Source organism: Onychostruthus taczanowskii, unplaced genomic scaffold (assembly GCF_017590055.1).
Source record: "Onychostruthus taczanowskii isolate IOZ18803 unplaced genomic scaffold, ASM1759005v1 scaffold78, whole genome shotgun sequence".
Classification (NCBI taxonomy): domain Eukaryota; kingdom Metazoa; phylum Chordata; class Aves; order Passeriformes; family Passeridae; genus Onychostruthus; species Onychostruthus taczanowskii.
This window is the reverse complement of record NW_024505671.1, coordinates 3,246,337-3,268,967: the sequence shown is the minus strand read 5'-3', so window position 1 is coordinate 3,268,967 and position 22,631 is coordinate 3,246,337. Positions and strand designations below refer to the sequence as shown.

The 22,631-nt window shown below is 40.7% G+C and overlaps 1 protein-coding gene across 1 annotated transcript; it reads right to left on the bottom strand.

Annotated features, from left to right (window-relative positions):
* GREM2 (gremlin 2, DAN family BMP antagonist) lies at nucleotides 1-22,407 on the bottom strand. Its single transcript, XM_041423514.1, has 2 exons — nucleotides 22,301-22,407; nucleotides 1-508 (listed from the first exon to the last, which is right to left on the bottom strand). Exons 1-2 carry the CDS (start codon nucleotides 22,405-22,407, stop codon nucleotides 1-3), a joined length of 615 nt encoding a protein of 204 aa, XP_041279448.1.
* Nucleotides 22,408-22,631: the final 224 nt, after the last annotated feature.

Sequence of the window (22,631 nt, the reverse complement as noted above, 5' to 3'; positions counted from 1 at the left end):
TCACAGTTTGCCTGAGCTGTTCAGATTCACAGACATGCACCGGCACTGCTTGACCTTCTGAATTTTCTTGAGTCGGAACGGTGGGTCCAGCTCGGGGCACTCCAGCTGCACGGTCGAAGAGGTGACCTTGTGTGGCTTGCAGAAAGCACAGGACTGGAAGGACTCCTCCTCCTTTTTCACGTGCCGCGGAATGTAGAAGGAGTTGCACTGCCCATAGCAGAAGCGGTTGATGATGGTGCGGCTGATGCAGCCCTCCTCGCTGACAGTCTGCCGCAGCGGCTGCGTCTTGCACCAGTCGCTCTTCAGGTACTTCCTCTCGGTGACCACCAGGGCCTCCTGGCTGGAGGCCAACACCTCCTTGTTCAGCTGCTGCCTCCGCTCCGAGTGGTTGCTGCTGCTGCCTTTGTACGGGGAGGGAATGGCACCTGCAGGGCGGTTCTTCCTGGTGTCCATTACTCGAACCAGTGCTGCCATCAGAAAAACGGACAGGGCAAATTTCCAAACCATCCTGCAAAGGCAACACGAGGCACTGTTAGGAGAATCATATTTTCAAACCTCAGAACTGGAATGGAGTTGGTACTTCACACATGCTTTTAGAAGATGTGGAGATCTTATTGTCTTTATAATCCCATCACTTTTCCTAGATTAGCTCTATTCTAGTGTGATTACTTATCAGGAAGAGGCCAGGCCCTTTGGAAAGTCACATTGCTCCCCCTCACCCCTCCCCAAACTCACCAGCTACTTGTTTTTTCCCCAAAGGGACTTTGATGCTTTGGTGGCTGAAGTGGTGGTTTTACAAAAGCTTCAGCCAGAAACATTTCCTCCTTCTCTGTGAAATCCTGGGCCAAACATCTGGGCAAACTCCTGGCTAGCAAAGGCTCAAGAAACTTTTGCCAGGATGGTGAGAGCTGATTTGGGGATGGCAGCGGAGAGGGGAAGGGAATACCAGGTTACACAAAGTGCATGCCCATGTCTCTTCAGCCCCCAAGTCCCAGCCCAGCCTCATTCCCCACAGAAGTAGAAGGGGGTGTCCAAAAAACTATTTTCATTATTTTAAATTGCTTCTGAAGTTTCTTAGGGCTCTTATGGCACTTGCAGGCTTGTATTTGTTGTCTTTGTATGAGGCCAAAACCTTGATGGATTTATTTTTGCAGTAAGAGGAAATGCTTAAACATAACTTAGAGAACTTCACAACTGCGAGGCCTCTTGGGCAAATGGTTTAAGAAGGTTTGTAAACATGAGAGGATTCAATATTTATTTTAGATTTTAAGAAATAGGTTAGAGCATAAGCTTGTTGCTAAGTTAAAATAGTCAGCCAGATGGCAGAAATATTTTTTTCTATGGTTGTCTATTATGTATTCTTGTTCTGTGTGGAGCATCTCTTACCAGCTCTTGTCCAGTTCATTTCAGTAATGGGTCTCAGTGTGCTTCCAGAACATCAGACTAGGTGTACTAAATTTCCTTATAAAGTCACTAGTGAACTGCTCATTTGGCAGTTCATTTCATATCACTCTCTCTGGGAAAAGAGAACAGACGGTCTCTTCAGTGCCAGAAGCGGGTACACAGAAGCTTCCCATTTGGAGACTAGAACACTTCCAAGTCTTTCTTTATTCTTACTGAATATTTTTATAGTGTACAGAAGAAAGACTTATCCCTCTCCTCACAGTAAAGCTTCAAACACTTCCAACGATTTTAACCATTGATTTTTTTTTTCCTTTACAGAGATACCTAGACAAAAAAACTACCATCACACTGGTAATTGTAATGCCTAACACTACAGACACTTCAGATGTTGCATAAGTACTGTCATCTGGAAAACATGTCACTTTCCAAACAATGACACTAAAAGATCAAAAAAGTGTTTGCAGTAAAGCTGCAAAAGAAGACAATAGCAGTAACAAATGCTTCTCACCTAATAAAGCAGACCTAACATGTTTAACTTCTGTGGAGATAAAGAAAAGGAACTACTCTAGCAGACAGATTACATTGCTTAAGGTTATTTTCTAAGTCTACAAGATCTCAATGTCAGACTTGGACTAAGTTTCTAAGGGGAGAAGCCTGAAGTGCTGTAGGAAACAAAAGTGCCAATCATATAGCTGTAAACAGAGGATGTTCTGATGCAGAGTTAAATTTCACCCAAGTGTATTCTTGAAAGAGAACCACCTTTAAATGGAAATCAGTATTTCTAAACCACAAAAAAGTTCATTTATCTGCAACCATGCCATCTCCCCACTGAACACCCACTGTAGCCATGGGTACTTTAAATCAGTGGCCTATTTTCACACTGCTTAGCATTCAGCATGCAAGTCCAGAAGTTTTGTCCAAGGTCTTTAAACGAAGCAAGACTAGACTTGGCTTTACAGGCAGGTATTGTCGCCAAGTCCACTGGATGTCAACCCACACAGCCAAGCCAAAACCTAATCAGGTAATTAGTTTCAGTTGAATATAGTGTTCCATGCTCCCTTTCAAACTGTTCTCATGTTATTCTGCACTGATGGCTGCATTTCAGTAGTAGATAAAACAACTGATTCCCAGTGCTTTGTGTTTTATATAGAAAGGCGAGGAAAAGAAACCAGATTTACAAACCTTTGTCTTCTAGAAAAAGACAGAGGTGAGCTCTCCACAAGATGCCTTATGCCACATTTCTCAGGCATACTCTTCTACTCTTTTGAACACAAGAGATACTGCCTTTCCAGTCTCATTTTTCTGATCCTGGCATAGAAGAGGACAGCAAAGGTCAGAAGGAGAGACACACCCTTTCCCTCACCCCCTCCTCTTTTCTTGGGATGATCTTTAAGGTTTTTTCCAACTTTCATGACTCTAAAATTCTATGAAATCCAGTGTTACCACGCCTGCCCTTTCTCTTCATAAAATGAAACTTGAAAGGACACGTTTCCTTTTTGTGCCAAGAGTGGTGGTCAAGCAGAAATCCTATGGAGGAATTCAGGAAAGCTGACAAGAGAACTAACAACAAAGTCTACAATATAGAGAAATACTATAGCAGTATTCTAATTGCTTAAATGGTTTTATGTAGGCATGGAGAGCCATTCAATAGAGTAAGTAGGATTTATTCAGTAAGTCTGTGTTTGTAACTAATAAAGCATTATTAATCAAAGCCACTATTGTACAGTTATAAACCAAACACTGCAATACATGCAAGTACTTTTACAGACAGGTAGGAACACACCACCTATTTCTATCATTGATCCTTATCAAACTTGAACCTTAAAATATTTACATAACAGTGTAATAATCTATTCTACACTAGCAGGTCAAATGTGCATTCTGTCAGATCGTGGAATTTCTAATCACAGTGTTACCCCTTACTAGCCTGCAAATCACCCCTTTCTAAGCCCTGGCATACAAATCCCCTATTCAAGCAAGTAAGGGTGCAAACAAGGTCACACGGTGCCAGCAACTTGCCAAGGACTACACATATATTTTCAGTGGTCACATGCAAAGAGAAGAGAAACATCAGGACTTCCAGAGAAAGAGAACATTTTGGCAAACTCAATTTGAACACAAAGCAGGATGGTGAATGCTGTCTGTCTGCAGACAGAGCGGGATGAGAAGAAACACAAAACGTATTGGAGAAGAATCTGGCTTTTGGCAAGGACAGGGCTGTTCTGCCCTACTTAGATGGAACAGAATGAAACAGCATGTGGCTGAGACCATGCAAGTGAGAACTGCCTCAAGAGACCAACACCCCTACGATGTGCACCAATGCCAGCCTGGGCCCCCCCATTCCTGCTGCACTGGGGATCCCCATAGCAGGCCTAGTGGCAGATCTCTTGTGCCTATTTTCAACTTCTTCAAGCATTGTTGCCAGCTGCAGCCAGTTTCCCCCACACCTTTTTTCCAGTGCGTGAGAGTAACTTAACCTTAGACAAGACACCCAACAAGGCCTGCCTGCATTTACATATCACATGGCAAGTTTTTTCTCCCTGAGATAACCAAATTAGCGTCAAGTATGAGTTCATAAACTCGTCAAACCCAACATGCTGGAGCTGGGCTATCAGGCCTAGGAGTGTGAAAAATCCTTGACCATGGAAGCAAGAATGTCAAACACCAGCTCTGTCATCCAGAGGTCAGGTCACTGATAGGAGGGGAAGACCCAGGATCACTGTGTCTGCCCTTAGCTTTATTTCTTCTTTGTATCCAATTACTGTGTCATAAAGTACCTACCAACGCAGGCTCCCTTTTCCATACTGACCTCCTGGCCCTATAACTCATGCATTCTTGAAAGTAATCCAGCTCCAGAGCAGGACAGGCAGTAATGTAACCCCCAAAATAGCTTATAGTTTTGTGCTTAAGGAAGTTCTCTCTGAAGTGGAGCATTGGATTTGCTTTCAGAATTCAAGGTCATCATTTTCAGAGAAGTCCTCCTGAGAAAAATTGGGTGCTATGGTGTGAAAGGCAGGGCAGGAGGTAACAGCAGTGCCCATCTGTGCTGAATGGCCTCTCTGATGTTTTCTCTAGTTTTCAAAGTCAAGACCAGTGTCTCAGCTCATGATGCATCTTCTGACTGGGAATTCCTGTTTTGAAGATCAATCTACTTCAAGGTAGAGGACAGAAAGAAAGAAGGATATAAATGAAAGATCACTGTGATATTTTATGTAAGCTGCTCAGGAAATCAGGAGGTGTGAGACCCATTTGTTTGCTTTAGCACCTACTTTGTAGCACCTACAAAGCACTCAGCATTATCAGTATTCCTGAAAGCATACACCTCTCTGATATAGGCATGATACAATCATCTCCTCACCAGACCTTTCTGGAGGGAATTCAGAAATAAAAGTTGCAGGCAACTTAAAACAAAACAAAACACAACAACAACCAAAAAAAACCCCCACGAACCAAAAAAAAAAAAAAAAAAACAACCCACAAGAAAACAACCCACAAACAAAAATCCAAACCTGCAAAATCTGTTTTAGCATGGAATTTGAGACTCTACCTATTCAGCTTAATTACAGTTTACAGTTTGGATTCATGAAGATTTAGTATTATAAACCTATCATACACCCATCAGAAGTACAGCCTCAAGTACTGTAAGAGCCAGTGGCTGGGAAGATGATAAAAAAAATTTAGAGGTTTGTTGTTTTGGTTTTTTTTCTTTTTGAAAAATTTAAATTTAATTAACAGCTGAAGAGCTTCCCTTGGACAAATATTTCTCTGTAACTACCAGCAAAAGGCAGGCATTAGAGACTAGATTAAATCAGGTCCCATTACGTAGCACAGTACACAGATGGCCACATTTGACCACCTGTACCACTTGCTTCCAATTTCTACCCTGCGAACTTCAGAGACACGAGAGCTCTCCTTAGAGGTCACTTGAGCATGGCTGAATGCAGGAAGCCCTGTTACCAAAAATTTTTTTTCTAGGCCCCCCCTTACTTTCACATTATACCTAGTCAGAAAAAGAATCCATATAAACCAGTCATATGTATAATAATGTAAGAACACGATGTACATGGTTAGTTCTCACATTTAAGATGGGACACAAGAAGTGTTCCTTGAAGACAAGCCAGGCAATAGCTTTTCAAAGAACTAAAACTTGGCTTTAGCAACAGATGTGGATAGCCAGGAAATATCAAATTCTCTACCAGGAAGCCAAAAATGCTATTTATTTAATTTATTAATAGTTAGGCATGATTTTAATGGTACAATGTTCTCATAAAGACTTCAATAAAGACTAATCAGGCATCTTTGTGCAAAGGAGTTATTTGGTGCAAACCTTTCTCTTTTAACTATCCTTTGGAAACTATTTCTTCCATGTCACAACAGCATTAGCAATAACTGAATACTGTATTGTATCTCCTGTTGCAGAGACATGGGTGTCTTATCAAGTCATTCCATCATTAATAGATTCCCATTACTAAACTGCCAAGAGTGTGGCCAGCTACAACAAAACATGCAGGAGGTTGGCAGACCAAACTTTTAAAAATGTGAAAACCACAATACTGCAGCTAGGATTCAGTTATTCAGATCTGCATTGTAGCAGTAGTTACCGTATTCTGGGAGTACAACACATCACTTTTCAAAACCACTGCACAAAACACAAAAGGCAGCAATTATTTAACAAAAATAACTAATGCCATTACTGAAATTTACAGGCAGAAATTTTTCCATTCTTGTCCTCTAAGAATCTTCTACAGTGATTTGAAAGAAAGCTATTTTGTTGCATCACAGCCCTAACAGAGGATGGTTGGGGGGAAAACATTTCTTTCAGACTTAATAAGTTCCTAGTGGAATTTATTAACCCTCACTGGCTTGCTTGAATGGAGATCCTTCCTCCTCTTCATCCTTCTCTCTCCCTTCCACAAAGGAGATCCATTCTTTTCTCTTGCACCAATGCCTCTCCCCCAAAGAGTCAAGACTGCCTACACCACAAAGCTTTGAAGGAACCAGGCAAGGTCCTCAGGAGTCACACTACTGTGCAAGCTCTTGCTTTGTTTTTTGAAAGGGGGAGATGAAGTTAGGTCTCAACAATGTCAGCCTGCATTCCTCAGAACAGGACAGCATTTCCCCAATAATGCCAGAACTTAGAAGTTCCCCTTATCAAGACGGTTCCTAAAAACAATGAACTTAAAATACTGAAAAATAAAGTAAATCAACAAAATGGAAGTATGTAGAAGACACTGGTGGAGACAGTCTATGCTAGTTGAAAGGATGTTCCATTGTACTAATTCAGCTCTCACTGCATAGATTTTCTACTACCAAGAGTTTTATCTTGAATTTTCCCTGAAAAGACTGGGAGTTTAGAAGAATTTTTGATCCATGCACAAAAATATAAGAGGAACCAATAACTCAGCCAATTATTCCTGTATTTCAGCAATGTGTTATGTGTTATTTTTAGGACAGAAGGAATAATGAAGAAAGCTGGAAAGTAAAATAACCCTTGAAACTAAAACTAACCAGCTTGAATGCTGGGTTTTTCCTTCTCATCTTGACCTCTCTCTTTCTTATCTGCCTTTACTGCCAGCAGAAATTCATGTTTAAACCACTGAACTATTCTTTCCTTCAGGAACTTAAGACTAGCTCATTCGAAATTTGTTTAAATGTGGCTGGTCACTTCATTAGTGTTGCAGGATCACACTACTCCAGCAGTTCTTTGCACTCTCACCAAGTATATTGACCTAAATATTGTAGCACTGATTCACAGTATTCGGCTCTTCATACACTGAATCCTTCTTATCTTGCATAGCATTTAAATTTGTGAGGATTTTGTGTGTGTGTGTGTTTTTTTGGTTTTTTTTTTTTTTTTTTTTTGTTTGTTTTTTTAGTATTTGTGTTGGAGGAATAGAGATAAGTTTCTCATTTTTTAAAGCCAGGACCAGGAGTTTGTGAGGAGAGTCACTGAAGAACCTGGCTGCAAACAACAGCTCCAGAAGACCAGAGGGAGGGGAAGGAAAGTATTGATGAAGTCAGCCCTGGTATTTTGACATACTTTTATGATTAAGGAGATGGAAATAGGGTTAGGTCACTTCAAATGAACAGAGAGGTTGCCAGAGAATTAGAAATGAGACAAGGAAGGTTGAGGCTATCTAGAATTAAATCTGTCCAAGTATGTCAATGAGAACAAGAAGAGCTTCTTCAAATCTAACTATAGCAAAGGGAAAACCAAGGATAATGTGGATGCATTACGAAATGGAGTGGGGATGCTGGTAACAGAGGACGCAGAGTTACTGAACATCTTTGCATTGGTCTGATACGACATCTCTTAGGCATTTCTGACCCAGGAGACCAGCATAAAGGAATGTTGGAAGGGAGGATTAGGTTAGAGAACACCTAAGCAAATTTGACATTCACAAGTCCATGCGCCCTGACAGGCTGCATCTATGAGTGCTGAAATAAGCGGTGGACACCATTGTGAGGCTGCTCATGACGATCACTGAAAGGGTATGGCAGTCAGGAGAGCTGCCTAAGGACTGGAAGAAAGCAAATGTCACATCAGTCTTCAAAAACTGCAAGGAGGAGAACCCAAGGAACTACTGGCCAGTCAGCCTCACCTCAACCCTGAGAGAAGTGATGGAGCACCTCATTCTGGAGTCTATCTCTAACCACATGAATGACAAGAATGCGATCAGAAGTCAGCATGGATTCACAAATAAAAAATCATGCTTGACCAACCTGATTGCCTTCTGCCATGAAACAACAACCTATATAGATGGGGGGAGAGCAGTGGATATTGTCTACCTCAACTTTAGTGAGGCTTTCAACACAGTCTCTCATAACATCCACACAGGCAAAGTCAGGAGGTGCAGGCTGGATGAGTAGACAGTGGGGTGGATTCAGAACTGTCTGAATGGCAGATGCCAGAGGGCTGTACCCAGTGGCACACAGCCAAGTTGGAGGCCTGTCACTTGTGGTGTCCCCCAATGTCCAGCACTGGGCCCAGTGATGTTCACCTTGCTCATCAATGACTCAGGTGAAGGGGCAGATGCCTCCTCAGCAGGTTCACTGACAGCACAAAGCTGGGAGGAGGGCCCAATACCCCAGAGGGCTGTGCAGCCCTTCAGAAGGACCTCGGCAGGTTGGGGAGCTGGGCAGAGGAGAACTGACTGAAATTTATCAAAGGCACGTGCAGGGTCCTGCACCTGGGCAGGAAAAACCCCTGCACCAGCACAGGCTGGGACTGAGCTGCTAGAAAGCAGCTCTGTGGAGAAGGACCTGGGACGGATTAGGAAGGGCATTGCCAGCAGGTCGAGGGAGGTGATCCTGCCCCTCTACTCAGCCCTGGTGAGGCACATCCGGAGTGCTGAGTCCAGTTCTGGGATCCTCAGTACAACAAAGATGACTAAAGGACTGGAACCTCTCCCTTATGAGGAAAGGCTGAGGGAGCTGGGCCTGTTCAGCCTCAGGAAGTGATGACTGAGAAGGGACCTCATCAATACCTAAAAGATTGTGAAGGGAGGGTGCCAAGAGGATTGAGCCAGACTCTTCTCAGTGGTGCCAAGCAATAAGCCAAGAGGCAACAGGCAGAAACTGATGCATGGGAAGTTTCATCTGAATATGAAGTAGGACTTCTTCAATGTGCAGATAAGGGTGCAGTAGAACAGACTGCCCAGAGAGGTGCTGGAGTATCCCTGACTAGAAACATTCAAGAATTGTCTGGATGCAATTCTCTGCAATGTGCTCTAGGATGACCCTGCTTGAGCAGGAAGGTTGGACCAGATGCCCCACTGTGGTTCCTTCTAACCTTACTTGTCCTCTGTGATTATGTCCATGATAAATACCAGTACTTCCCAAAAAAACACACACACATATAATAGATGCAATTACTAAGGCCCCAAATAGAAGAAAATAGTGCAGGAAACAATGCTGCAAGTTTTGCTGGTTTGGGTTCTTTTTAAGGCTAAATGTTAGCCAGGTAATACAGTGAAGAAAGACACCATAACTTCGTATGATCCTGTATTTATCAGTAGCAAAGATTCTGATTCAACAATTGTGTCAGCATTTATCACTTTAAAACAGGAAAAGTGAAATAAAGAGAAGGAACGAAAGCTGCGAGAAATGTAAAAGCAAAGTCATCCTATAGTACCTGTGGTACTATATGTAGTAATGTAGAAATGCCTTTTTTAGGGGATTAGGAACACATGTAACTCTGATTGAATACTAGTAGGTAACTGGAAAAAGGGGGGTTTTTTTTGTATCATTATGATTAAAAGCCCTAAATTTTGTTGCTATTTCAGCTTCAGGAACTTGTGGTTTTAGAACCAGCCACAGACAAATGTCTGCCTGGTGAGCACATGTGAATTGTCCCAAGCAGAGTGAGATGTCCTACTCAGAAGTGTCTGGGTAGTCATCGGTACTGGCAGCATATGCAACACTGGGGGAAAAAAGGGGGAGTGGGAGGAGGGAAAAACCCACAAAATAAATCCAGATTTCTGCTAGCTGTCCGTGAGGCTGATTGTCTTCCCTGTAACCTGGTTTTGAAGAATGCTACAGTCAGGGGGTGGAAGGAATGGATACAAGGAGAAGAGCTGTTCTGGAAAGGACTGATACTTCTCCTATGAATCTAAAAAATGTCTCCCTGCAAGAGTGAACTAAGTTGAAAATATACTTTGTCTCCTTCTCAGTGTTCCTCAGCTTTTCAGCACAAGATAAAGAGCCCCAAAGAGGCAAGTCAGTTCTGTAACTGCAAAACAGCAAGTAAAAACAGCCTACATTCAAATTTATTCTTCTGTGTTGAAGGCAGCTGTTACACTTCCATTTGGCAGCATGTCATTCAGGAGAGAACAGCAGACTTCTGCCCTTGGGAAACTAAAAACTAAATATGAAGGGAAGCGGTGACTTGAGCAAATGTCTTTATTTGTGACCATCCCTCAGCCTGTTGGAAAGGAGGAAAGTCAACCCAAGAATGGGGAAAGTTCAGCATTTAAATACAATAGCTCATTTTGTTGCTTCCTCACTGGAGAATCGATGCTACAAAAGACTATTTTGCAATGAACAGTCTCCATTATATTTTTGTTGTTTGCATTACAACAGAGAACATAGAAATCTTATCCAAGACCAGTGCCTGACTAAACGGCACAACTTCAAATGTTTGTAGACTGACTTGGTGACCAACATATGGCAGGACCAGAACTGAGCTCAGAGGGGAAGTGAGTTACTGGAGGTCAGAAATTAGCCGAGAATGGACTGTATCCAACATCTTTCAATTGCACTGCATGGCACCACTACTCTTTTTTTTTTCTTTTTTCTTTTTTCTTTTTTTTTTTTTTTTTGCAAAGAAATAGATTTCTTAGCCTTGGGCAAGCTTTTCTTTAAAAACATTATACTCTTGTAAATGAAAATTGTTTTGTATGAAAATTTCCAGTATAGTTTCCCTGAGTTTTGATAGAACAGGGATGGAGTTAGGAGCTTCATTTCTTTGTAGCTTCAAACAACACACTGCTTTTAGAATGCACAGCTCATTTTCTAGCCTCAGTAAGGGAGATGACCATTAATCTTCAATATCTTCCTTACTGTACTTGCACCATTCTAAAAAGAGAGCATTTGAACGAGTTCTGTTCTAGGAGAAAACTGAGATCTCTAAAGCATCATAAACATGCTCAAAAGAAGGACTTGCTTCTCTTAATGATCAGGAAAATGCAGGTACTTCTAAAAATCAATAGGTAGCATGTAATCTTTTATAAAAGAAATAACACATTAATCAGCAGAGAAGTAATACTTAAATTTTCCAGATTTTCTGGTAGATTTAGATAGCTTTATTCTTTCAGGCTCTCTGTCAAGATGCTATTCTCAGTTACCACATTATGACTCTGGTCATGTTCCTGTTTGAAAAATCTAAAATGTTATTGATGGTCTAGTCTTTATATTTTGAATTTCTGTAAGCCAGTATCCTATTTATAGAGCTGAAACACAGATGGTTCAAATAAGAATTGCTCCAATCCCAATATCCCACAGGCTAATCTTTCTATTAGGTAGTATGCAAATTCCCATACGAACGAAATTTCAGCTATATATCCCACTACTTTCCAATTTGTCACTTGTAAGAGCTATTCCAGCTGTATTTTCATACAGTTGTCTTAAAAATGGCATAGATTTATTGCTTGGAGCATTTTTCATTTATATTTATTTTATATTTTATTTATATTTATATCTGCTGAAATTTGCCTGACAAAGCATCAGTCCTCCTGACTAAAACTTACAGCAGTTCTGGGGACAGAGTGCAGAAGATCTATACTAATGAACAAGTGTTGACCCCATGTAGCCTGCTAGCTCCAACCAGGAGCAAACACATAACTAAGAGCCTCACCAGAGTTATTAGTTTCACAGAAAAGCACTTTTTCTCCTCAGTGAGGCTAAATCTAGGGAATCCTCTCATCCTATTTTGCCTTTCCTTCAGTTTATAAGCAACATATCTGACACCTCTTCACAATTAATTTGTTTTTTCCTCTGCCAAATTTCAAATGGGTTGGACAGCAAGGCAGGTTTGAAACTTCTATTGCACTGCACTAAGAGTGTTTTATCTCCTAGGGTACGCAGAGAGGCATGACAAATATTTCAGGGAAGGAGATGGGCAGAACAAGTCAATGGTATCACAATTTAGAACAGGAGGAGTGAGTAGTAAAGGGGACTTTTAGGGTTACTGTGCTGGACTGGAACACTGAACAAACCCATAGAAAATCAGAGTTCATGAGCTCTTATGTTCACATGTAACACAAGACACCTTGAAACAGCAGCAGGTCACCTCAAATCCATTTAATACATTCTTTAATACATTCTCTCACCCAGGGTGAAAGCTGGCCCAAGAGCATAAAGCTTGTTTGCGCTCTGTGTCGATGGATACCAAGCAGGGACAAGTCACTGCTGCACACCACACATGGTAATTATCCTTGGGTTGATCCTGTAACATTCTGTAACTCCTTTTGTTCACAAACTTAGGTGGAGAATTACCAGATGTTTTCTTCTTTCCCTAAGAGCACCAGCCCTCTGCTTGGCTTACTTTTGCAGTTACTTCTTGTGGGTTAACCAATGGCCCATCACAATCCCTGTTTAATCAGTTTTGTTTCAAATGTTTAACTCAGCTGTGGGCTTTGCGCCGAAAGGAACACTGTTCACTCAGGGTCTTTGCAAGAAAACTTGATGTGTGCAACTAAAATATCATTCACACCTATAAGGCCTGAAAAGTGCAGCAACCTCGTGCTCTGACAGGTTGGCTTTTCTTCTGTGTTTTTCAAGTCCATAAACAAACGTGACATTTGGAGTTGAAAACCTTTAGAGTTACATGGCTTCTTGCCTACCCTAGTCCGTGCACCAGTTGATGCTTTGCTGCAAGTTCTTCAGTCTGGAAATATTTTGACCCTTGTTTTTAAGTTGTTTTCCAATACATAAAAAGAAATTTTTACTTCACTACATGTCTGTTGGTATTTCCAAACTGACAGTAACCTTTTTGACTGCCACAGTTGTCAAATGGACCAAAATAAATCACAGCAGCTCAACAGCTGTCAAAAGAAAAACATCTTTTGAGATGCTATGAAGTCAGGAATACAAACAAAATTTTAATTATATATGCACTATCAACATGAAATGCTAAATACCTGTACACTTGAAATTAACTTTCCAGAAATATTAGAAAACATTTAGCACACAGAATGAAAGGGCAAACTGCCAATTATACACTGTTATTGGCAGTGTGTGTCACAATTAAAAGTAAATAGAAGAAAAATTTTCAGTTAAATGCTGCAGGATGATTTGTAGGAAATTTAACATCTAATACTGGAAATTTACTTCACCCCTCCCACTTCACACTGCTGGCAACACATGGCTGTCCCACATCTATGTGCTTGTGGCTTTGATTCAGGCTCAGATCAGTGATTCTCCCTCTGTCATTACACACAGAATGTAAGTATTTGCTCTGTCTGTATTCTGGTTTACAGACCGGACCAGCTACTGAACATGAAGGCTGTAATTCAATCACAGAAGGATCTGTTGCCATGTTAAACCAGGATTTTATGTTTTATGACTTAGGCCTTGCAAAGCAGCCGTCTTCCCATTCACCTCCCCCTCTCCCTGCCCATGACTGAATTATAGTTCTGTCTCTAATTGAAGCCTAGTATTATTCTATTTCTCTTCTGCAGAGAGAAAGACCAGCACTATCATTCTGAATACACAGCAAGCCGCAGGAGCCTGAATGAGGTACTCTAATGACAGGTCCTCCTCCACAGCACATTTGCAGTCTTTCTGCTAATTAATTTGATTTCCTTTGTCTAGACTAACATAATACAGCAAGTTATGCTCATTTAAAGGGAGATCGTTAGCCTTTCAGTTCACTCCAAATGAGGAAGAAAGACGAGTCAATAGACTGGAATCTGGGGGAGACTGACTGAATTTGTCCTTGACTACACCATTGCTTATGTTTTCACTTGACCAAGACTTTGTCTCCAGGAGAACCCGAGACACCACTATCATCAGAGGAGAGACTATAATCAAAATCAGATATCGTCGGTATGTGCATGGCAAGGCAGTGGCAGCTACACAGAAGGATTCTGTCTGTGATGGACTGCAGTCAGCAGCCTTCTTCCTAGCAATCACTTGGCATTTGCTGTTCACAGCTCCTGACATCCTCGGAAGGCTGAACAAACATGTAATTAAAAACATAAGCTGATTTCTTCAGACTTCCTTCACAGCACAAGAGGAGATTCAGTAGTGTACCACTGGACTAGTAAACCAGAGGCAAAGTTAGTGATGGTGTTAAAGAAGTAACTTCCTCACTCTTTGGAAGGAAAGATCAACATTCGCCAGTTTTGACAATGATTGAAATTTAAGAGCTGGATGAAGTCTCAGAACTGAGCTGTCAGGCAAATACAGAACTTGGGAAATGGAGTGCTGCATGATAAACAGATGATCAGACCTGGATTTGAAAGTTCAGCCTTCTGAGTCAACTGGATAGATCCAGTTTTAAAGTCAGCATGAAAAGTGACATGAAATCAGACATCATACAGGAGCCCTGTGGGGTGGAATGAGCTCAAACACTTTTAACTAACAGCAGGGAATATCTTCCCCTATGACAAAAGAAGAAGGGAGAAAGCTGACAGGGGCAATCACCAACCACTTCTGCTCACATCCACAGAAAAGTGCCAGAGCTCCCCTTCTGTAGAGAGTTTCAGGACCACTTCTATCTCTGTAACCTCAGTTGCACTTACAATTTTGCAGCATCAGAGAGGAAGAATTCCAACTTCATGACTTACTGGCTAAGGGGTTATTTTTTTGGCTCATAGTAACTGGGCACCTTCTTTACTCAAACACAGGCAGAAGATAAACTGCACCTGGAGGCTCGTTATTAACTTATTCTGACCTTGGTTTTTTTACAGTGTTTGGCCACAAGCCATTCAAACTGTGTCACCACAGTTAAGGTTTGAGTATTTTTCCATTATTCAAGCTTTCAAGCTCAGCAGAAATAGACAATAAGTGAAAGGAAATCTGGAGATTCTTCTCTTTGGCTCTTTCAAAAATCTAATCTCAGAAAGGTCAGGAAAGTATCTTGGAAAGAGTTAGCCAACATCTAGCTATAAATTTCGGTGTGAGATTGCAAGCTCCATTTCTCTTCCAGGCCTATTCAAGGACTCTTCCTCAAATGTACTTTAGGCAGCTCTTCTTGAATCTAGACAAGAGAGACAACACTTCTAATCTGGTAATCTTGGATGACCTCATGTTGCTATACAGAAGGAAAAAGATACCAAGATGCCATTGCATGTCAACGCTTAATTGGATTGGGAGTAATGAATGGTCCAAGTGAAGTGGCAAAGAGCCTCCCTTCTGACAGGACTGCAATGTGAGACCCTAGCTACAAGTCCAAGTGTGACCAGTAAATGCAAAACTGATTAAGAAGAGAGGGAAGAAGTGATCAGGAAGGTTACCCATTCAGGGTTTGCTCTGGTTTCTTTTCTCTTATTACAAAGTAGTCAGAGAACACAGGCATTACAGTTCACACCATTCTACCAATCCTAACCACTTAGTGCTGGTTCAAGCAATCACGTATTTCACACTGAAGCAGCAAGGGAGTTTGATCAGATGAAGGTTTTGTTCAATCAGACAAAAGTGCTTGTAATGGCTCAGCAACCAGATGCTATCTGTGCCACCAGCTGAGTCTCACTGTGGCTGATTATAGCTAAATAAGGTCGTCCCAAAGAAAATTACCTATGATCTCTGATCCATAGATTTACTCTGGTTCCTAACGAGTGTTCTCACACACACCTCACATAATTCATTTATGAGTGATTTAGACTAAAAATACAAAAATCATGTACACCCACGAACTAGACTTTTCTAATATTTTTTCCTATGTCTTAGCTAAACAGTAAAATTTTTAAAGAAGTTATGTGTAATATGGGATTAAGAGGATGGGTATCTAAAACAATGAATGAGGGAAAATATCTTCTGACACTATGAGAACTAGACACATTGAAAGCCTCATCTTGGTACTGGAGCAAATACTAACAGTGACCTACGTCTCCACTTAAGATCAGCTACATAACAAGATTCTGAATTGTCCCTTGTTTTTCAAGGAGGTGAAGTGAGCAAAAATTGGTTTTAAGATATTGTCAATGTAAAATTACTAAATCCTCAAAAGCCAAGAAGACATTTCACAGTTAACATGAAATACATTTTTGTCTCAGTAATGGGAAAGCCCTAAAAATGCATGTCAATTCAAACTAGGGCCTTCAGGTGCTGTATCTCTTCCTTTAAAAAAGTATCTTTAAAAAAATTTAAAGTTTTGATCAACACTTCTGAAAACCTTCATTCCCACTGTGTGAAGAGAAAAAGTTTCAGCTGAACTTACCAAAATTCCTGCAGTACGATGGACCTCAATGGGTCAGTGATAACCACAGCTCCATGGGACTTTCTACAGTTGTATTTTGAAAGGAGGCTCAGTAAAGAATTTGGCTTAGGAAAACAAGATTGTGCTTCCTCTCTTCCCTTACTTAGTTTCAGAACAACAGCTTTTGCTTTGAGTGATTATTTCAGCTTCTGTAATTTTTCTCCAGCACACATACAGAGAAGCTCCATACATGTCACATCAGTGATTTGGGCAGCATGAGAGCATGAATGTCAGAGCAACAAAATAGTAATTAGGAAAAACATTACAAAAAAAGCACCTAGCAAAGGTGAAACTAAAAGCAGCTCAGGTGTCTGAAAATCTGCTAGCTTGGCAGAACCTCTTCTTAGAGGATCCTAAGAAGCTCTTAATTAGCACAAAAACTGAAAAGTACTAATTGCTACTTGGCAAAACTCTGCTTATTAAAAACACTGGGACGTTTGTATGTTTTATTTTTTCTTTTGATTTTCAAAATCAAACACTTTGTTTTACAACATAAATGACACAAAAAGCTACATCAAAGCAAGTGCACACTTCAGTATCTACATCTTTGTTATAAACTTGAAGAGGAGGACTCAAGCTTACCTAAGAAAATTAAAAAAAAAAAAAAAATAAAAGAAAAATAGGAGTGAGAATTAAACCATTAAACTGTATGGTTTAAGCAGAACGTGCAATGGCACTTCAGACTTAGAAAATAAAGTGAGACAGTTGATTTTGAAATAATAGAAACTTTAGAATGCAAGCTACCAGTGGATTTACAGCATAACTGTACAGAAGACATAAAGAGCTCCCCTCGATACTATGGTTTTAACAAGGTCTTCTCTACCTCTATTCTCCACCCACCCCCACAAGCACCAAAATATTATGTTTCTAAAGCTTCTTGCCAAATCCATGGCAAAGCATCTAAGAGAAACAAGAGATTTAGAGACACATTGGAAATAGGTGACAGGGACACAGATATCACTTGAATCAATGTGAGCAACCCAGAAAACACCTGTTCCCACACCCACAAAGCCTCCAGTTTCATTCTGGACTGTGACACTGCTTGTGTCCACATGTTAGTGTTTCCGTAGGATGCCCAGATGTGCAGCTGGGCAGGTGGTGATGCTCCCTGCTGCCATTCACCCAGAAGATAGATGAAATTTGGGGGCCTCTCAGCAGCGCCCCAACAGCTCTGCTTCATCATGTGTGTTTCACATACAGCCACCACTGAGTAGAAGATGAACAGCACAAACTGCTTGCTACCAGTCATCCAAAAATGTAGCCAGTGGGGGACGCTACTTATCTTTCTTGTAACAAGCCTTTCAGCAACATCTTCCCTGTTTATGAATGTAAACTCATGGTTTCAGTACACAAATGAACTGGAGATAATTTGACCCACGTTCGCCTCCCACTGTAAAAAAAACCCCAAAAAAAACCAAAAACAAAACCAAAAAACCCACAAAATAAAAATTAAAAAAATTGCAGAAAAGGTTGAGAAAATGGAAACACAAAAGTGAGAAAATGGAAAGCACAAATAGGCATTTACCGTATTTTACAGTTAAAGGTGGATTATGAGGTAGGCAATAAACACAAAATTCCTGGACCTGAAGGGAATTACAGTACCATATTCAACATTGTTTTGATGTCATTAAGTTTTGAGGTATGGAGGGTGAGGTCTTGATTTAAGCTCCCCATATTATATCATCCTCCCTGACAGATTAAGAAGGTCAATTGTTCTAGATTTTTGAGTCCAAATGAAACTAATCACAGACAAAAACAACTAAAACCTAAGCCTTTTCCCCTCAATTTTACATTCTGATTAGAATATTGCAGCATATTGGTTCAAATATATATTACCACTACATCTAGTCATTTTAGGACAGCACAACTCCACTTTCAGGAAGAGTAATGGCACATAGAAAACCCTGTATCTGACCCTGGGAAATAACCAAAACAGCAATTAATGTCAGCCAGATATATTTCTGAATGCAAACCATGCCCCTCTGAGATAAAGCTTAAATCAGCTTATGCTGTCATCCAGTCCAGGATGTAGTTTAAGTCCTCTGGACTGTGAGCCACTGTCACTCTGCTCCTGATCTCACATTCCCCCCCACCCAGGACACAGTCAGCAAGACAAGTTTGCTGATCCAGCCAAAAAGGTTTGGCTTTTTCTGTTTTGCCTGCAGTATCAGTGGTGCTGCTGGGCTCCTGTGCCAGTGCTGGGCTGCTCTGCCTTCCCAGTTCCAGCCTACAAGCAGGCTGCCTCCAACCAGTGGCCACACCACGCCCTGATACTCCTTCCAGACTGGGGCCTGGGAACGCTGTCACCCAACTTACCTGTTTCAGGGCGGAGGAGGCTAATGTAACTGGGAGGGTGTGGCTGATAAAGGCGGCGTTGACAGATGAAACTGCATGCTTTGGCTTCCTATAAGAGATGCATGGTCCTTATATCTAAATGCCTTGATGTTGGTAGTACAGTCTGTACCACGGCAGTGAGAAGGATTAATAATAACACTAATAATAATAATAATAATAATATTAAGAATATAATAATAAGAATATAATAGAATGTGATGAGTAATACCATTTCAAATGCCCAAGAACATCACAAAGATGTTTTTTTAGGCTGAAACATCAGAGACAGACCCTGTGAGAGATGCACACTCCCCCACAGTGGCCACTGGAAGCCAGGTGAGAGATGTGGCAAATTTGAACAGGCAGATGTGTTAGGGCAGCCAGCTCTCCATCAAAGCATCTTTTTGCTATAAAGACAAAAGAACTTGATTACGGCAAGTGTCTTAAACACTACAGCTCTAACTTGTGACTAGATTTCCAAAAGTGGTATGTGCAGTTTATCTCAAGTCCTCAGTGGATATGGGGTACTTAAAAAGAGGATCTTTCATCTTATCTTGAAAATATGCTCTGCAACTGTAGCACAAAGCTAAATATTAAACATGGAAAAAGAAGCATTAACATGTAATCTAACTTCTCCATCCTACTGTCTGACTTTGGAGTCTCTTGCCTTTTAAGTGTAAAGGTTTCTACTACCAAAATGTCAGGGTTTTAAGTGATTAAACACAACCACTGGTTACACTGCAAAAAAATGAGCTATATGATATATGAAACACTGATGCCTTCTACTTCACTTTTTCTCCATTATCATTATCATCCTACCTGTCCTAACATAGCCTTGCTGGATTCTCCATGCCTGATCCAGAATCTAACCTGGAAGATGGTGGCAAGATGGCTCTTTCTTCATGTGAAGATGCTTCGTGCCCATGCAATTAGTGCAATACAAAATTAAAACAAACCAAATTAAGGACAAACAAAAAAAGCAGTGTGGTTTGGCAAAAAAAAAGTTGGAGGAAACACTTTTCCATTCTCTTTCCAGGTAACAGATTTGCCAGAATGCTTATGAGGCAGAACCAAACTGCTGGTTTATAGCTTGAAAAAAAAAAAAACTGTCAGAAGTTATAATACATTTTGAATGCAAATATTTGTCCAACCTTCCTTTCAGAACAGAGTCCTAGGGCTGTAAAAAAGAGTTGGTCACTTGTTCTGCTATTGAACTCACATGGGTTTTTACCCTCCTTAGGCAAAAGCATAAATTGTGCACTCACATGACATGGCAAGAGATGGAGTGATGCTGCTAATATCTGAACAGCAAAAACACAAGGCAAACATTCAGGAGCATTAATTCAGCAGTATGCTGAAGCAGTTTGTTCATTTGGCCCCAGACTGTTTCCCAGGTGATGGCTTCAATGCCAAAGAGCACCAGATTGTGCATCTGCCACCGTACAGACACCACAATCACCAGCCAGTCAAAGGGAACATGTCTTATTCACAGAACCTGTTCATTAAGTTTCTCCCTTGTTACTGTACAAAGGCACCTTCATTCTCCAAAAGCCCGGGTGATTCCGAGAACCACGTGGGCTAAGGCTTCCCATTTAAGTACAGCTGCTTTTGTGCAAGAATAAATGTAATATAATTAATAGTCAACAGATAGGACTAAGCTCTCATGCAGGTACGGGAGCATTTTAGTAATTAGGACTCTGATTAAGACAGGGCAGCTTTAAACTAACACTGTAGAAGTTAAGCAAACACTTAACTGGCTTCCTGCATTCAAGCCTAAAAGCCTGTTTAAGTTACCAGACCTTAAAAGAAAAGTGTGGTAATGTATCCTGCACACCAGCAAGTCAGAAGCAGCAGGGAACACACCCTCTACCCACTTGTAATTAAAACTAAGAGATGGAAATTGTACAGCAGTTGAATAAGTTTGAAGTTTGGACCAGCTGGCATTTAAACAGAGAAAGGTGCCTGCCATCTTAAATGCACAGCACTTATTTTTAATCAATTGTAAAGTAATATTTATTCTTCTTAAAGGCTCTGTATTTCACGGACAGCTTTTTGTTAAATCAGTTTCCATACAGTTCCCCAATTTTCTACTGTTTCAGTGTGCATTGGTGCCTCTCACAATGGCCATCACAGTAACACATCAGCCCCAACACATTCCACACTAAATAAGAAACTCCTCTGCACCTGGATATTAAAACAAAAATCCAAAAGCAGAAGCTAATCCAATTTATATGCTAAACTTAGATGTGTGACCACCACCCTTCGCTGATGGTACACTGAAGATGCTAAGGATACGTCAAGAGTCTATTTTTTGCCCCAAAAGCATGGGTACACAAACACAGAATGGAAAGTAGCAGACTATGAAGTAGTTCTGGGCACCATGCTTCAGGAAAGCCATGCAGTCTTCCCAAGGGGAGGCAAGGAAGAAAGACAAGAGCATTTACATACACAGAAACCAACTCAATGTGGCAAGATTGCAGGAATAAGCGCTCTTTAATACAAACATGCCAAGTCCAGAGGAGTGATGTTAATAGCTTTTAAACACATAAAAGGCAAAAGCAAAGAATGAAATTATGGTTTTAGTCTTCATAGATTCAAATGTAGTAATGTTAGCAGGTAAGATTTCAGACAATATTCCTATTAGCAAGCACCATGATAGAGATAGTGAGGCATTGGAATTGATTTGCCCAAGTCTATAGATTCGTCATCAGGATTATTAAGGAAAATGTGATGCAAAAGGAAAAAAACAAAATCATATCTGCCATGGATTATGTTAAATGAAATGGATCCCAATAAGCAGAAGAGCCAGACAACTTCCCAAAATTCCTTTAATTCCCTTTTAAGTAAATAGACATATATACATATACACCATAGAACATTATTTGCCAAAGAACCATCTTTTTAATAGGTTATGGAGCTTTTTTGCCTAGTTTTGTGATCTCTCTTCTCATCCTCCCAGCCTTTTAGGTTTTGTGCTATCATAGAAATAAATCATTATTCTTCTTGCTACAGGGTCACCAAACCACTACTTAAAGCCAGCTTGATGTTTAACACACTGCAATCTGCTAAATGTGAACCTACCAGGATTATAATGCAGATACTATCAGATGGTTTCAGAATTAAATACTCAGTTTGACTTCTTTTGCTGCAGGCAGAATACATAGCTTTTGTGCAATGCTCCTCTGTTAGCAAAGGAAGCCAAGATTCAAGATTTTGAAGAATGCCTTGGCTTTTCCAAAATTTCAGTTATTTAGAGAAAGCATTGCCTGATTTATTTTTTGAAGAAAATGAACTTAAGTTATAAATCATGAGAAAATGTCAGGTTTCCTAAAACATATTTAAATATGGATAAAACACACACACACCATTTTCCACACAAGGCTAATTTGGGCACAGTTTTAAACCATCTTTGAAGACCAATTTCAAGACAGAGGAGTCAAAACTGTTTAATTAGCCAGGGTGTTTAGATGAGAAGATGGAAATATTGTGCCATGCACACTTTTTCCCCACAGTCCCTCCAGAGTCAGTGGCAGATGCACTGAACTAGAAGGCTGGCAATGGCACTGCTGCTGCGACACCAGCTGATGGAGCTGCCAAATTCCACAACCAAAACCTGAATGGGACAGCTGAGTGGCTTCTTACCCAGAGGTCTCAGGATGACAGAAGAGGCTAACAAACAACCACGTCCTCAAAGATCTGAGGCCAACTGCAGAAGTTTGTACAGACAAAAACATCTGTAATGTCCTCATGACAGCAAACACCCAAATTCCTCTCTATTTGTAATACCTTTAATTAACAGGTGTGGAATAGTTTGTCAACAGCTGTTATCATAAAGCTATGGTATTTGTCCTACAAGCACAGCAGTGCTCTGTGAAGCTGTACCCAACTGGCCAACACTCCCTTTCCCACAGAGTATGACAAGTAAGATAATGAAATTGCCATCAAACAGAAACTGAACACACATTGGAATAGA

What these genes read in the sequence shown, in the direction of transcription:
- GREM2 (XM_041423514.1), bottom strand. Translation starts at nt 22,407, where the DNA reads ATGAGGACATTACAGATGTTTTTGTCTGTACAAACTTCTGCAGTTGGC. An exon ending in TGTCATCCTGAGACCTCTGG is followed by an intron (nt 509 to 22,300) that starts GTAAGAAGCCAC and finishes TTGCCTTTGCAG; the next exon opens with GATGGTTTGGAAATTTGCCC.